Genomic DNA, 12,749 nt, shown 5'->3' on the forward strand with positions numbered 1-12,749 from the left:
AAATGCAAATAATAATTATTAGTGTTAATAAATGATACTCATGAGTTGAAAATTATGATAGTTCTTTGTCCCATTAACATGCAATTAACAAAAAACACTCATTATATAAAAATATTCGGTTTAAAGGTATATGGTATCAGATACGTATTTTACCCATACACATTTGCTTATATACAATGATACTTAAAATTTGTCAGAACCAAATAAACGAGTTTGTATGTGTTAAGTTTTATGATTGAATTAATATATCATTCGTTTCTTAAAAATACTTTTGTTACGGATAACTATTTACTACCAAATATAGACTTTACCTAGACATATATTTACACAATTATTTTCCCTCTATCATACATGATGATGCTTATAATTTGTCGGAAAAACCTAGTTTGCAAGTAGTATGTTTTGAATGGATTACTAACATATTTTATTTTATTTACATAAAATATATACACTAGAAAATATCAGTGTATAGCATATTTTTATTAAATTACACTAATTCTCTTAATATTTCGTAAAATTTCTCACCATACTTCTTTTATGTCGTCAGCGTATTTGGAATAGTTGTAAAAGCTATATTATATTTATAATTGATTAAAATAAAAAATTATTTGAACCAATTTTAAGATGATAACTTCATTTGAATAAAAAAAACAGCATTTACATAATAAATTATAAAAAGAATATGCACGAAATTAAAAAGAAAACTGTTGAATTATCAAAATTGATTTTTAAAAAATGTATTTAAAAATTATAAGTTACAAATTTCAAGTTGAACAAAATCAACTCAACTTAAAAAATATAAATTTCATTGATGTTCCTACAAATTTCCTATTTAAACATATAGCTAAAATTTGATAAATTCAGTTGTCCCACACATCGTAACCCACTATTTTATATATAAACAAAAGCACATTCTTTGATAGTTTGAAACTCCTACGAGAAAAGTATATTAATTTAAACGATAAAAAAGAAAGCAAGAAAAAACGTGTATAATATAAAAAGATATTGTCCAGTAGTTTTGGAAGAAACAAGTTTTGGAAGAAAAAACTGTCATTCAATAACGACCTTAGTGTAGAATGTTTTTGAGTATAATGCCTTCAAATTTCCAATCACAATGGCCGAATCCAAGAAGCAAGAAAAGGTGAGATATTGTCTTGAGAAATGAAAAGAAAAAATCTTCCGTATTTCTCTTTATAAAAGGAGAAAAATACAAGAAAGTATTTCACAAAAACGTTCTTAATCTGCAGACATTGCTAACAACTTCGAATAAGTTACATTAATCACTGATTTCTTAAAATTGCTAATTATCCAAGTGATATATAATAAGATAGAAGAGGAGAAAAAATTAGGTGGAAAAGAAAGAAACCAATAAATAATGGCACCAAAATGGATGAGAGCAGTTGTGGTAACAAGGCTAAGTTAAGACCATATCCTCAAATCCATTCTGTGCAGCCGCATCTTCCAGTCTCTTCCAATTAAGTTCCCGCTGCTCTTCTACATCTTTGGCTTTAGCCTCTTTCTCTGCGTGCTGCCGCTGGCACTCCTCAAACAATTCTGCATCCATTTCCAGGAACATTTTGCGAACATTCACCGTCAGTCCATGTACTGCTTGATTCCAATGACTCGAGATGTTTTTCTCAAATGCTTCAAATATTATTGGTAGTACCACCGTCCTGTTTTGGGCAATTAAGCTCACGATATGCTCATTGTTCCACAAAAACAGGGCTCGTTCTGCAACCTGCAGTATCAGTGTGGCTAAGCGCAAACACTTCTCAAAAGAACATCTAAACCATGAAAAATAATAACAGTAAAAATATTCAGTTCTGACCGTTCACGATTCTAAACCCTCTATGCTGATTTAAAAAAACTTCAGAATAGCATTTTCCATAATTAATTACAGAAGCTGTTTTTAAAATTCTTTAAGGAAAAAATGAATAAAATGAAGACATAAAAGTCATCATTCCTATATTGACTAAGACCATATTCTAAGGCTTACGATGTTCGACTATGGCTATTTTATGGGGCGTCTCTTTGCTCAGGACTTTTACTTTATGTTTCTCCTTTCATTTTCTTCTTTTTACGGTATGGGAAGAACAATATTCACATCATATAACAAATACTAAACAAATTGTCAGTCTTTTTATATGATACCTGCTGATAAAAAATGCTATACCAGAAAAATCTACCAGAATACTTTTTTTTTCAGACAAATTCAGCATCAACAACTCTTAACACTGCAATAAAATACCAAGGTTTCTGAATATGAAAACATCCATACTGATACTGCAGCTTAGTAGCTGAATAATTTCAATAGAAGGGGAGTAGAAAAATCGGTCAACATAACAAAAATGAATCAATGAATTATATTAAGAGATTTAAAATGAAATCTAAAATTTTGGTATAAATACCTGCAAATCTAAAATTTAAAACAGGTTAGCCATGACGAAGAGAGTCACAAAGAGAGGAAAGCTGTCCTCTAGAAGGGCCATCAACGTTAAAATGGACAAAAGAAGGTTAACACGTCAATTTCTTAAAGGAGTTTAATTTTTTTAAAATAGAGAAGAGGACAATGGAAGTTAAGCATCTAGAAGGAGGGGTGTAATTTACCCAATTTCAATTCAAAAGCGCAATAAAGTTTCCAATGAAAGGCATACCACCCTCATGACCCAAACTCTATCAATAAGCCCCTGTTGCGATAGCCAGCTTAAATTTCCAGCCTTCCACTCACTAATAAGTGAAAGAAACTAAAAAATGAGATTGCCCAAGCTGTGATGGGAAATTGCAGATAGAAATTCTCTCAATTTTCTGAGGATTGGATTATCAGTTAAGATTTTAGAAATTCGAACCAGTTTTGGATGAAAGATTGTTATTTGCCAACTGTTGGCAATTTCAAAGGGATTTTATCATGTAGAGGCTTAGTAAGAAACCAAGAGACAGCAGCTTCGTCATCGTGATACTAGAAGGAACAAGATAGAACTAAGATAAGCTTACAAAGAACATATTAATGAAGTAACAGAAAAGATGAACGAAGGCTCGATTGCAATTTGCTCCCTGATAAATCATATAAATTGCAACACCCTCATGATCTTAACTCATCCACACTTAATTTGTGAAGAATGGAAGATCATTTGCAATGTGCCACAGGCCAAAAGTAGAGCCAGTAATACTACTTTAGGGTTGCAAAAAGTATAAATATATAAGGTTCTTAAAATATTTATAGGTGGATTTAATTAAAAACCAGGAATTATTTTCCTTATGTGGGTGCCACTCCCCTTCCCATCAAATAGGTCCACCTGTGCATCCAAATGAAGGTTATGTTAGCCAATTACATATAGTAACAGCTTATAGGTAGGGTTTTAACTAGCACCACTAAAGTACTGGAGAGGAGCTGAGCTAAAAGATGTCCTCTCCGGCGCTGCTATGGCAGCTAAAGTGGCAGCCAGAATGGCTAGAGCTAGTTTTGGATTTACAGTGTTGGAGATCTTACATTAAATATAATATATAATCTCACCTTACAGCTAACATTTTGAAGTTAAATTAGGTTTAAAGTCTACTTTAAAAGATGGTGTCAAAGCTATACCAAGTCTATCCTTAAGTTTGTTGAACCTATCATGTCAACCTCTATCGGGTTCCCCATAGTCTCTCACACATGAGATTTTCAATCCTCATAGTAAGAGAATGTCTTGGAGATCTCCTACTAAAGATATAACCGAATTATAGTATATAACAAGTACAAACCTAAACTCACAATCTGATTTTGCAAGATTAAGTTAGACTTAAAGTCTACTTTCTAATATTCAATTTCCAAAACTAAAATCTAAAAATGGAATAGTAGTGAAAATGATAATGAAGACTCGGCTTTCAAAGATAATGAGATAATTCCTATCTAAGGAACTTATATGACTTTTTTAGGTATTTTATTGCATGTTTGTTTAGGATGCCTATAACATTTTTATTGTTAATTATGAGTGTCATGAATTTTGAGCACTTTTTTATCATACTTGAGAAATACATTTTTATGGCAGCTATCTTGCTATCCCCACTATTTGTGTTTTTTGATCCCCAGCCACGCACCAGTTTCCAGGATTTAAAACACTGCCATTGGCTAAAAACAGTAACAAATTATGTGATATGACAACTGAATTTCGCCCATGGTCTTTTGTGAGCATCAGAAATGCTAAACCCACCAAACCAAATAACTTCTACAGCAAATAGATTTTCACTTCCATCTCTTCCTGTCCTTAAAGTTCTAGTAAATAAAAAAAACTGACATACCCCGGTGTCACAAGATTCCTCATGATGTGAAGGTGCAGAAGTGTTTATTTGTACAAAACCTCATCCTTAGATAAACACAGAGACTGTTTCTGAATTTGAATCCATGACCAACTGGTCACCAAGGCCAGGCTTACCAGTGCACTAGGACTAGCCTTTTATTACATCACAGACTATGTAATTTCCTGACAAGTTAACTCCCCCGAAATACATGATTACTCCCCCCAATATTTTAACGAGCATCCCGTGCAGGTATATTTCTTTCCTTGGTTTTGATTTTCTCTTCACTGGAATAAATAATAGTTTCTGCCTTTAGTGACATACAAGCATCAGGAAAATATTTTATTGACTAAGTGAACAATACCAAAAGCTTCCAGAAATCTTCAGATTGGATCTACTAAAAAGGACTCATATCGCCAGCCCTAGAAATAGTTATTTAATTGATTAATTAGATTCCAAAGAGGACGCTCAAACCCAGTTCAGAAATATGCAAAAAGACTGGCTTTCACCTTTCAGATAGATGAAACAAAATTATCAACTCCAGAAAAAGAAACAAAAGGGAGTAACAAATTCCTGTACAGATTTGATACTGAGACAGCCATAAAATTTCAACATGACTTTGATGCCAACCAATAAGAATAAAATAGGTGACTACCTTATTATTTGGAAGTAAATGATAATGAGACAACCATCATTATTGATATGAGGGTTTCAGAATAATTCATCAAGGGCTCTCCTCAGCTCTATAGGAATAAAAATTAAGCCATATCCATAATCATTAGATTCTAATATATTTAAAGCAAAATCACACAACACATGGCATTTCTGAAAATTGGAAGGTACATTTTTACTACTTTGTATAATTATCCTCATAAAAGAGCAATTTCCTTTCCAAGTGTTCACAGGAGAGTTTGTTGAAAGGAAGCTGTTAGATGATGCAAGCAGATTATGACTTATGAGAACATGTTATGTCCCTTTGAAATATTCCCCATTTCTATTCAGTTGAGAAAATAAGGTCATCCACAATAATGCCGCATCAAGGAAGCTAAGCACAGCTTCTCAAAGCACAAGTTCACAAGGAATTCTTAAATCCTTTCAAACTGTTTCTATTTCTAGAATGTAGTGACTGATTCCATCGATAACTTGACTGAATTTTGTTGTTAGGGGGCACAGTGCAAACCATGTTAAATCAAGAAGAGTATTGCAGTTGTCCAAACAAATCAGGGATGTGATCTAAAGATTTGTTTTCAATTATGTCACCATTCTTAAAGTACAATTACATGCATGTCACCGACATAATAAATAAAGATAACAACAAGAAAGAAATAAAATATAACCCACAGATTTCTTAAATAATACTATAGACAAAATAGTAGCTTAATGCATTTAACAAACAGAAAATTAACATTAGAGTACCCAACATATATCCTCAGCCATATAATCTTTATATTCTGCAAGGTATTTTACCATTAAAAGATATATAAATCACACAATCTCATAACTACAAATGGTTAACTTCCACTTAAGTACTCAGCTCTAAACTAGACAATGAACAATAGTGAAGTCAAAACCCTTGTACATGCAAAAGCATGTGCATGTGTCTGTCTATTTTAGTTTCAATGTGTGAAAGACCAGAATACAATTAATTCAACTAGAACAAAAATCCTCTTCTCACGTTAATAGTAATGACACAGTATAATTTACTTTTCCTTTTTTTTCCTATCTATTGGAGCATCAGCAATACATGCATAGCATAAAAAGCAACTAAACAATAGACCTTAAAACTGTCCTTACAGAAAAAAGGAAACGGATTCAATCCCACTACACTATGGAGCTATAAATGGAAAAACATAAAAAATGAGACAATTAAAGTTCATTAATTACGCAGCTGAAACTTACATCCCCCAACCCCCGCATTCTATAAATAAGAAACCCACAAGTTAAAAATAAGAGCTAGATTGGATGTATAACGTACAACGTATCATAGCATACAAGGTAGCAGTTCAATAAGTAATATTGCAAAGTCAAAACTGGAAATAAGAACAATGGAACACAGCTACCCATAATCTCAACTTCAAACTAACACCATTATAAAAGATGGAAATCATTTACGAACCTGAAAGTGAGAGCTATTGAGGCAGCGTGAAATCTGTCTAAAAAGCGGAACCATACATTTTTGAAACTCCGCAGCCTGTGTGACCTCCAGCACTTCCTCCAGTTCTCCAAGGTAGAGAACCTCCTTCTGGCAATTGGTAAGAGGCCAATACTTCAACAACCCCCTAATCACCGTATCTGCCAGCTTGAAATCCTTCTCCACAAACTGAGTAATGCAGTAAGACAACTGCTGGTGGTACATGGACACAGATTTCGGTTTATGCAGAGGCAAAAGAGCCCTCACCAGAAACAACTTGTGCTCCTCCTTCATGGGCAGCGCAAACCCATTAATAATGCTCCCAAGAATCTCCAGAAGCTCTCCAATACCAGAGTGCCGCTCAGTCTCATATATGAACCGATAAAAAATGTTGTTAATAGCCTTTCTAATAAACGGTCTATGCACCATGAATTTCCCGTATATACGATGCAGTATGGTTTTCAAATACTCCCTCTCCCGCGGGTCCTCAGTGTCAAACAAATCAAGCAATTTGAGAACAAAGGAGTGGTCAATATACCGTTTTGCGATTTTCGTATCGGTATCAGAGGAAACCACGTATCTGAGGAGAAGCTCGTAGACGAGCTGAAGGTGAGGCCAGGTCGGATCCATGCTTGGTTCCTCCTCTTCAGGATCGGTGGGTTCCTGGCCGGTGTTCTCGTGAGACGCCGGAGGAAGGCACCGGAAAATGTTGACTGAGATCATTCTGATCATCTCCTCCTGGCAATGCTCCGACATCTTGCCGGAGCCGGATTGGATGAAGTCGACGAGGTCCATCAGCGCTTGGCGCTTGATTTCCTTCTCTCTAACGTTCTTCAGCGTGTCGGAGAAGTCCAGGACGTAGCAGCAGATGTGGAGCTTGCGGAGGAAGAGGTTCTGGCGGTCAGCGACCGGCGTATCGCGGAACGGCGGCAAAGGCTCCATGGCCCCGGGGGTGGGCACAAGCGGCATCGCGGTGCCGGAGCTAGGAGGCGCCGCACCTCCAGTTCCGCGTGAGGCGTGGTTCACGACGACATTGGGCGAGGGCAACGCTGGCAAGTTGCGGTTGGCGGCGACGAACGCCGCAGACCCGGGATCGCTTGCGTCGGACTTGGAGGGCTTCTTGTGCCCGCCTTTCATGATTTTCTTGAACATTTTGCTGTCGCACGACGGAAACCCTAACCCTAGGAATGAATGATGACGATGATGAGGAAGTGGTGCGTAGTGCTGAAGGGGAGGTTGTGCACGAGGAAAACGTGTGGCTGCGTGAGGGAAAGGTTTTCATCGAGGTGATGCTAATCCATGTATCAACGGTTAGTTCGTTATCCCCCGATTTTGGCGTCGGGATTCGGATCTGAAAGCGAGAAACGATAATGGCGAAGGAAAACGGTTCGCAGATTGTGAAAGCTACGGATCCGAGTGAGGAATCATTGAAGTAAAATCACCGATGTGAATGCCGTAAAATTGATGGTTAGATCGATCGGAGAAGTGTTCCGGCGATGGAGAAGGAATGGCAAACACAGAAACTGCATAGAGAGAGAAAGAGAGAGAGAACGATAATTAAGGGGTGGGATTAGAGAGAGGTGCTTGTGGAAAGTGAGTGATTATAATGGATTACAATAATCGCTTCTGAAACAGTCATTTCTTTTTTTAATTATGCCTGATTTTTTAATTATTTATTTTTATATTTCAACGATTGAAGATGGTTTTGTTTTCTACTTTTTGGAGTGGTTTACACTTCAGGATTTGGTTTGCCAAATAAAAAAAATATTATATATATTTATTTGTTTATTTATTTGTTTATTTATATATTTATCTGTTTTGTGGTGGGTTGGTGTTGGATAAAGGAAGAAAATGGATTAAGTGAGTGAGATGATTGAAACCCACAAGAGTGTAATTGGGCGTAGTTGGAGTTGGTCTGTGGTATAATATACGTGGCTTGCAAGTGAATAATGAGGGATTGTGAGTTCGCCACGTGGCACACTGATGTCGTATACAGTACTCTTTGTGGTTAACTGCCACATGTTCTGTTACTCTGTTTTTGCTACGTGGGAGAGGTAAAAGCCTAAAACAAAAGCAGACCCAAATCCTATAATGTGGTAAGATTCTTCTTGGTATCGACCTACTATATGTATGAATCTTTGTTTGAAAACTCCATAGTGGTTCATTTTTTAAATTTGTTCAAGAAACATTTTCATATAAAGAATATTTTTTGATTGATTTTATTTTATGAATCGTTGAAGATGACATGGAGTATTATGAATAATGTGAGTATGGTTTAATGAATATAATAATGTTATCTATCTTAGATTCGAACATGATGTGCTAAGAAGCTTTGATCCTTTCAACATTTATACTACCTATCTTTGGCATATCATCAATTTCGCACGGCTAATGTCACTCCCTCATCACAGGTATGTAAATCTACTACAACAATTCTCGGATGCAATCCCTTTAGTTTTAATTTGAGATTTTTTCATTATTTATATAAGTTTTTCATGGAATTCTTTTATTTTATTCATTGTCAAAATAAAAATTTAATTTTCATAATAAGTGAGTAGCATAAACAAACCCTGATTATATATTGTGTATAAATTTTGTCTTGGAGAAAATACATGCACCGAAGTTGCTAAATCTTTTGGCATAGTTGATTATTAAGGATATTTTATAAAATTGTATATTTTTATTAATTATAAAGAAACTACTGAATATTGTATATTGAATCTTATACATTATTTCTTTTTTTAATAATTGTAAAAAAAGTATATAAAAGTTAATTGAATTGTGAATAGCACAATTAACATTGGAACTTTTAATAAATAATAAAGTTAAAATAACAAAATTATAATTTTTAATTTAAGAGTATATTTATTTTGTTGATCCAAATTAGTTTTAGACATTATCTAATCAATTACACCCTAATCTTCAAAAACCTTTAGACAATATGAATCTTGATGATAAATGAATAATATTTTACATAGATATGAACTTACACATAAGTCTTTAATTTGAAAGGTTTAAAAATTTAAGTTGTAACGCCAACATTTTTAAATATTATACAAAATATTTATATATTACATATTCAAACATAATTTTACATAAGCTGTGAACCTACATATAAGTCTTTAATTTGAAAGCTTCAAAATTTAAGTTGCGAGTAATGCCAACATTTTCAAATATTATACAAGATGTTTGCATGCTACATCGGTTTAAAACAAAGTGTCCAAAGTGAAAAACACAAAATAATGTCACTTAGTATATCCTATACTAAAGATTTATGTTATGTTGGGTTTAATGTTCAAACTTTCGTATATTTTTAGTTTGTATGTTGTTACCTTTTTTTATAATTAAAGCAAGATAGCATATTAGTCAAAAGTCAATTAATTAGATTTTAACTTAAAACTAATTGCAACACTTATTCTCCATAAATGTTTATCCGGCCAAGTGAGTTTAATAGGTATTTACCACATGAGTTTTAGATATATAAGTCACACTCCAAAATTTAAGATAGACAAACTTCCCATCAATATTATCATGAGAACAATAATTACAAATTCCAAATATAACTTATAATAGAAAAGAAAATTATTAAAGAGAAAAAAACATATTATGCAAAGTATGAGATTAATCATTTGAAAAAGTTTTGAAAAGTACTTTAAAATTTCCATAAAAAGTGCACGTAGATTATTTTTATAATTGACATTGATCCACTGACATGGAAAGTGGAAGAGTTTATATATAATAGCTGTTGATTGATATGGAAAGTCTCACATGTAACAAGTGGACATAAATTTTGCATATTATGTCTCATAACCAATGTGGAAAGTGGACTATCACTTCAATTGTTACTGTACAAATGTTAAAAGTATTTGTTGGCTTCTTATTTTAGTCATCAAACATACAAGATTGATAATATGAATTTTGATGTTATATATGGGAGATTTAGCACATTGATTTATGACATAACTAATGTACAAATTATATATTGAAGGGCTATTGTTGAAAAAGATATAGTATTATGTTTTTAAAAGTTCATTTTTACCTAATTCCCATTTATAAATTCATTTTATTTACACAATTCAAACAATTTGTCATATATATATATATATATATATATATATATATATATATATATTAAGTAAATTAACTAAAATTGTCATTGTGTTTGGACGTTGAATTTCAATAAATATGATATTTGAATTACTTACAATTTAATTCTCTTTATTTCTTAAATGGTTTGTTTGGACAAAACAATTGAAATATCTTAGATTTCAATTTTCTTGTTTGGATCAAGCAATTTTTTGGTGATAGACTCAGTGATCATGGACCAATAGACCCAATAAAGATAGGAAAAAGTTTTCATTAATTGATAGATAGATGTTAATAGATTTGATAATAGTAAAGGGAGTTAGGAATAATTAAGAACAGACATTAAAGAAAATTAGAGTAAATGGGGAGTTTTAGGCTTGGAAGACGGATATGAATCTGAAGGGTTTGAAAGAAGCGGATAAAAGGAATATTTGGAGATAGAAAAAAGGTAAATCACATTTTGCGTGTTTCTAGCCTATCGGTTTTAGTGTTTTTTGGTTAGAAAATTTTAGCACTTACCATGGGATAGGTAAAACTATTCTTGTACCACAAAATAATTTGGAGAGTAAGGAGAAAACATGTTAGGAGGAGGAGGATCTAGGGAACCTATGATGGAACAATTGATGGACATAATAAGGGAACTAAAAAGATAGAATGAGGAGATAAGACATTAGACTAGTGAATTTCAAAGGTAGCAAAAGCACAGAAGGGAGAATGAGGAATCTAGACAATTACTCGAGGAGTTTATAAGAGCAAGTAATAATGAAATATGAATATTCCACCTCATTTATATCTTTTTGAAAAAAAAAAGAAGTTTGATTGCCTTAAGGTGCCTGAAGACGACCTTCTTAGGCCTTCTCCACTCAAAGAATGTGGGTTACCTTAAGAGGCCCGAGAATGACCTTTTAATGTATCATCCCAAAGACGATCAAAAATCATCAAATCGACAAAAGATGTTCGTCTATCGTCCTAGAGGAGAAAGATGATCAAGTATCATCCCAAGTGATGATCAATAATCATCTTATCGGTAAAATGATGATCAAGTATCATATGATCGACAAAGGATGACCAAGTATCATTCTAAAGAAGAAAAATGACAAGGGATTATCCCAAAGAAGATCAAGAATCATTCAATTGACAAAAAGATGATCAAGTATCATCCTAAAGATGATCTAAAATAATTTGATTGACAAAAAGATGATCATGATCATCGTAAAGGAGAAAAATGATCAAATATCATCCTAAATGATGATAAAAAATCATTTGACCAATAATATGATTATCAAGTATCATCTAGTCGGTAAAAAGATGATCAAGTATCATTTTAAAGGAGAAATGTATGTCTAATCGAAAAAAAGATTATCAAGTATCATAATTGTTCTAGCCAAAAAGACTAAAGTTCGATTAATCAAAGTATTCAAAGTGTTTTATCTTCCTCCTGCCTCAAGGTTCTCTATTATATTGCAATCCCTTGGATTCTCCCTTCTTCTCATGCTTATTAAATTTCTCTATTTAATTCACGTCTTTTGTTGTGTCTCGAACAATTAGCTGATTTATCAACTTTAAACTCCTTATTTACTACGATACCTGAAAAGCAGAAAAACAACAAATGTAATCTAGTTTTTTGTATTTTATATAGCATGAACTATGAACTATAAAAAAAAGCGAAAAACTTATGACAATAGTAGTATTAACTTGTGATTTTTGGTTTTGATAGTTATGGTTATTGGTTTTGGTTAGAAATTTTTTTTACCTCTCCCTTAGAACCCCTAATTCGGAAAAAACAACAAGAGCTCTTACTTTGGATCTCTGTGAAGTATAAAAATTATTTGGAAAGTAAACAATGATAGATCTTTAAATGACCATAACTTTTGCTCCGATTGTCCGATTTGCTATTATTATATATGGATTTGGGGTTAAAACAAATTTATGGTATTGTCCTAGCTTGTGTAGCCAGCTAATCCTTCTAGATTTTCCAGAAAACGCTGTTTTCTATTTTTCAGAAATTTATTTATTTTTTTCAAACTTTGCAAAAATATTTAAAATAGTTAGACTTTGAATTTTGATCTAAAATTTTTTGTGGGGCTTCTCATAATATTTTGGTGCTTTGAACTAACTTTCAGGTCATTTGAAGTTATTTTCAATATACTCTTAGTTCTACCCTAAAGATTAGATGTATAACGTGTAGTGTAGTATGAATAACAAACAATAATAACAAACAAGTTCGATAAACAAGTTCAACAAACAAGTTCTTGAAAAC

General features: G+C 33.1%; 1 protein-coding gene across 1 annotated transcript; it reads right to left on the reverse strand.

Moving 5' to 3' along the window:
- Positions 1 to 1,162: 1,162 nt before the first annotated feature.
- LOC148191751 (serine/threonine protein phosphatase 2A 57 kDa regulatory subunit B' beta isoform-like) lies at positions 1,163 to 7,991 on the reverse strand. The gene is made up of 2 exons (XM_088100353.1): positions 6,389 to 7,991; positions 1,163 to 1,738 (listed from the first exon to the last, which is right to left on the reverse strand). The coding sequence occupies exons 1-2, from the start codon at positions 7,553 to 7,555 to the stop codon at positions 1,415 to 1,417; spliced, it is 1,491 nt and encodes a 496-aa protein (XP_087956479.1). The 5' UTR covers positions 7,556 to 7,991; the 3' UTR covers positions 1,163 to 1,414.
- Positions 7,992 to 12,749: the final 4,758 nt, after the last annotated feature.

Source organism: Vigna umbellata, chromosome 10, assembly GCF_029865625.1.
Source record: "Vigna umbellata cultivar VRB3 chromosome 10, Vumbellata_1.0, whole genome shotgun sequence".
Lineage (NCBI taxonomy): Eukaryota > Viridiplantae > Streptophyta > Magnoliopsida > Fabales > Fabaceae > Vigna > Vigna umbellata.

What these genes read in the sequence shown, in the direction of transcription:
- LOC148191751 (XM_088100353.1), bottom strand. Translation starts at nt 7,555, where the DNA reads ATGTTCAAGAAAATCATGAAAGGCGGGCACAAGAAGCCCTCCAAGTCC. An exon ending in TCAATAGCTCTCACTTTCAG is followed by an intron (nt 1,739 to 6,388) that starts GTTCGTAAATGA and finishes CTGATACTGCAG; the next exon opens with GTTGCAGAACGAGCCCTGTT.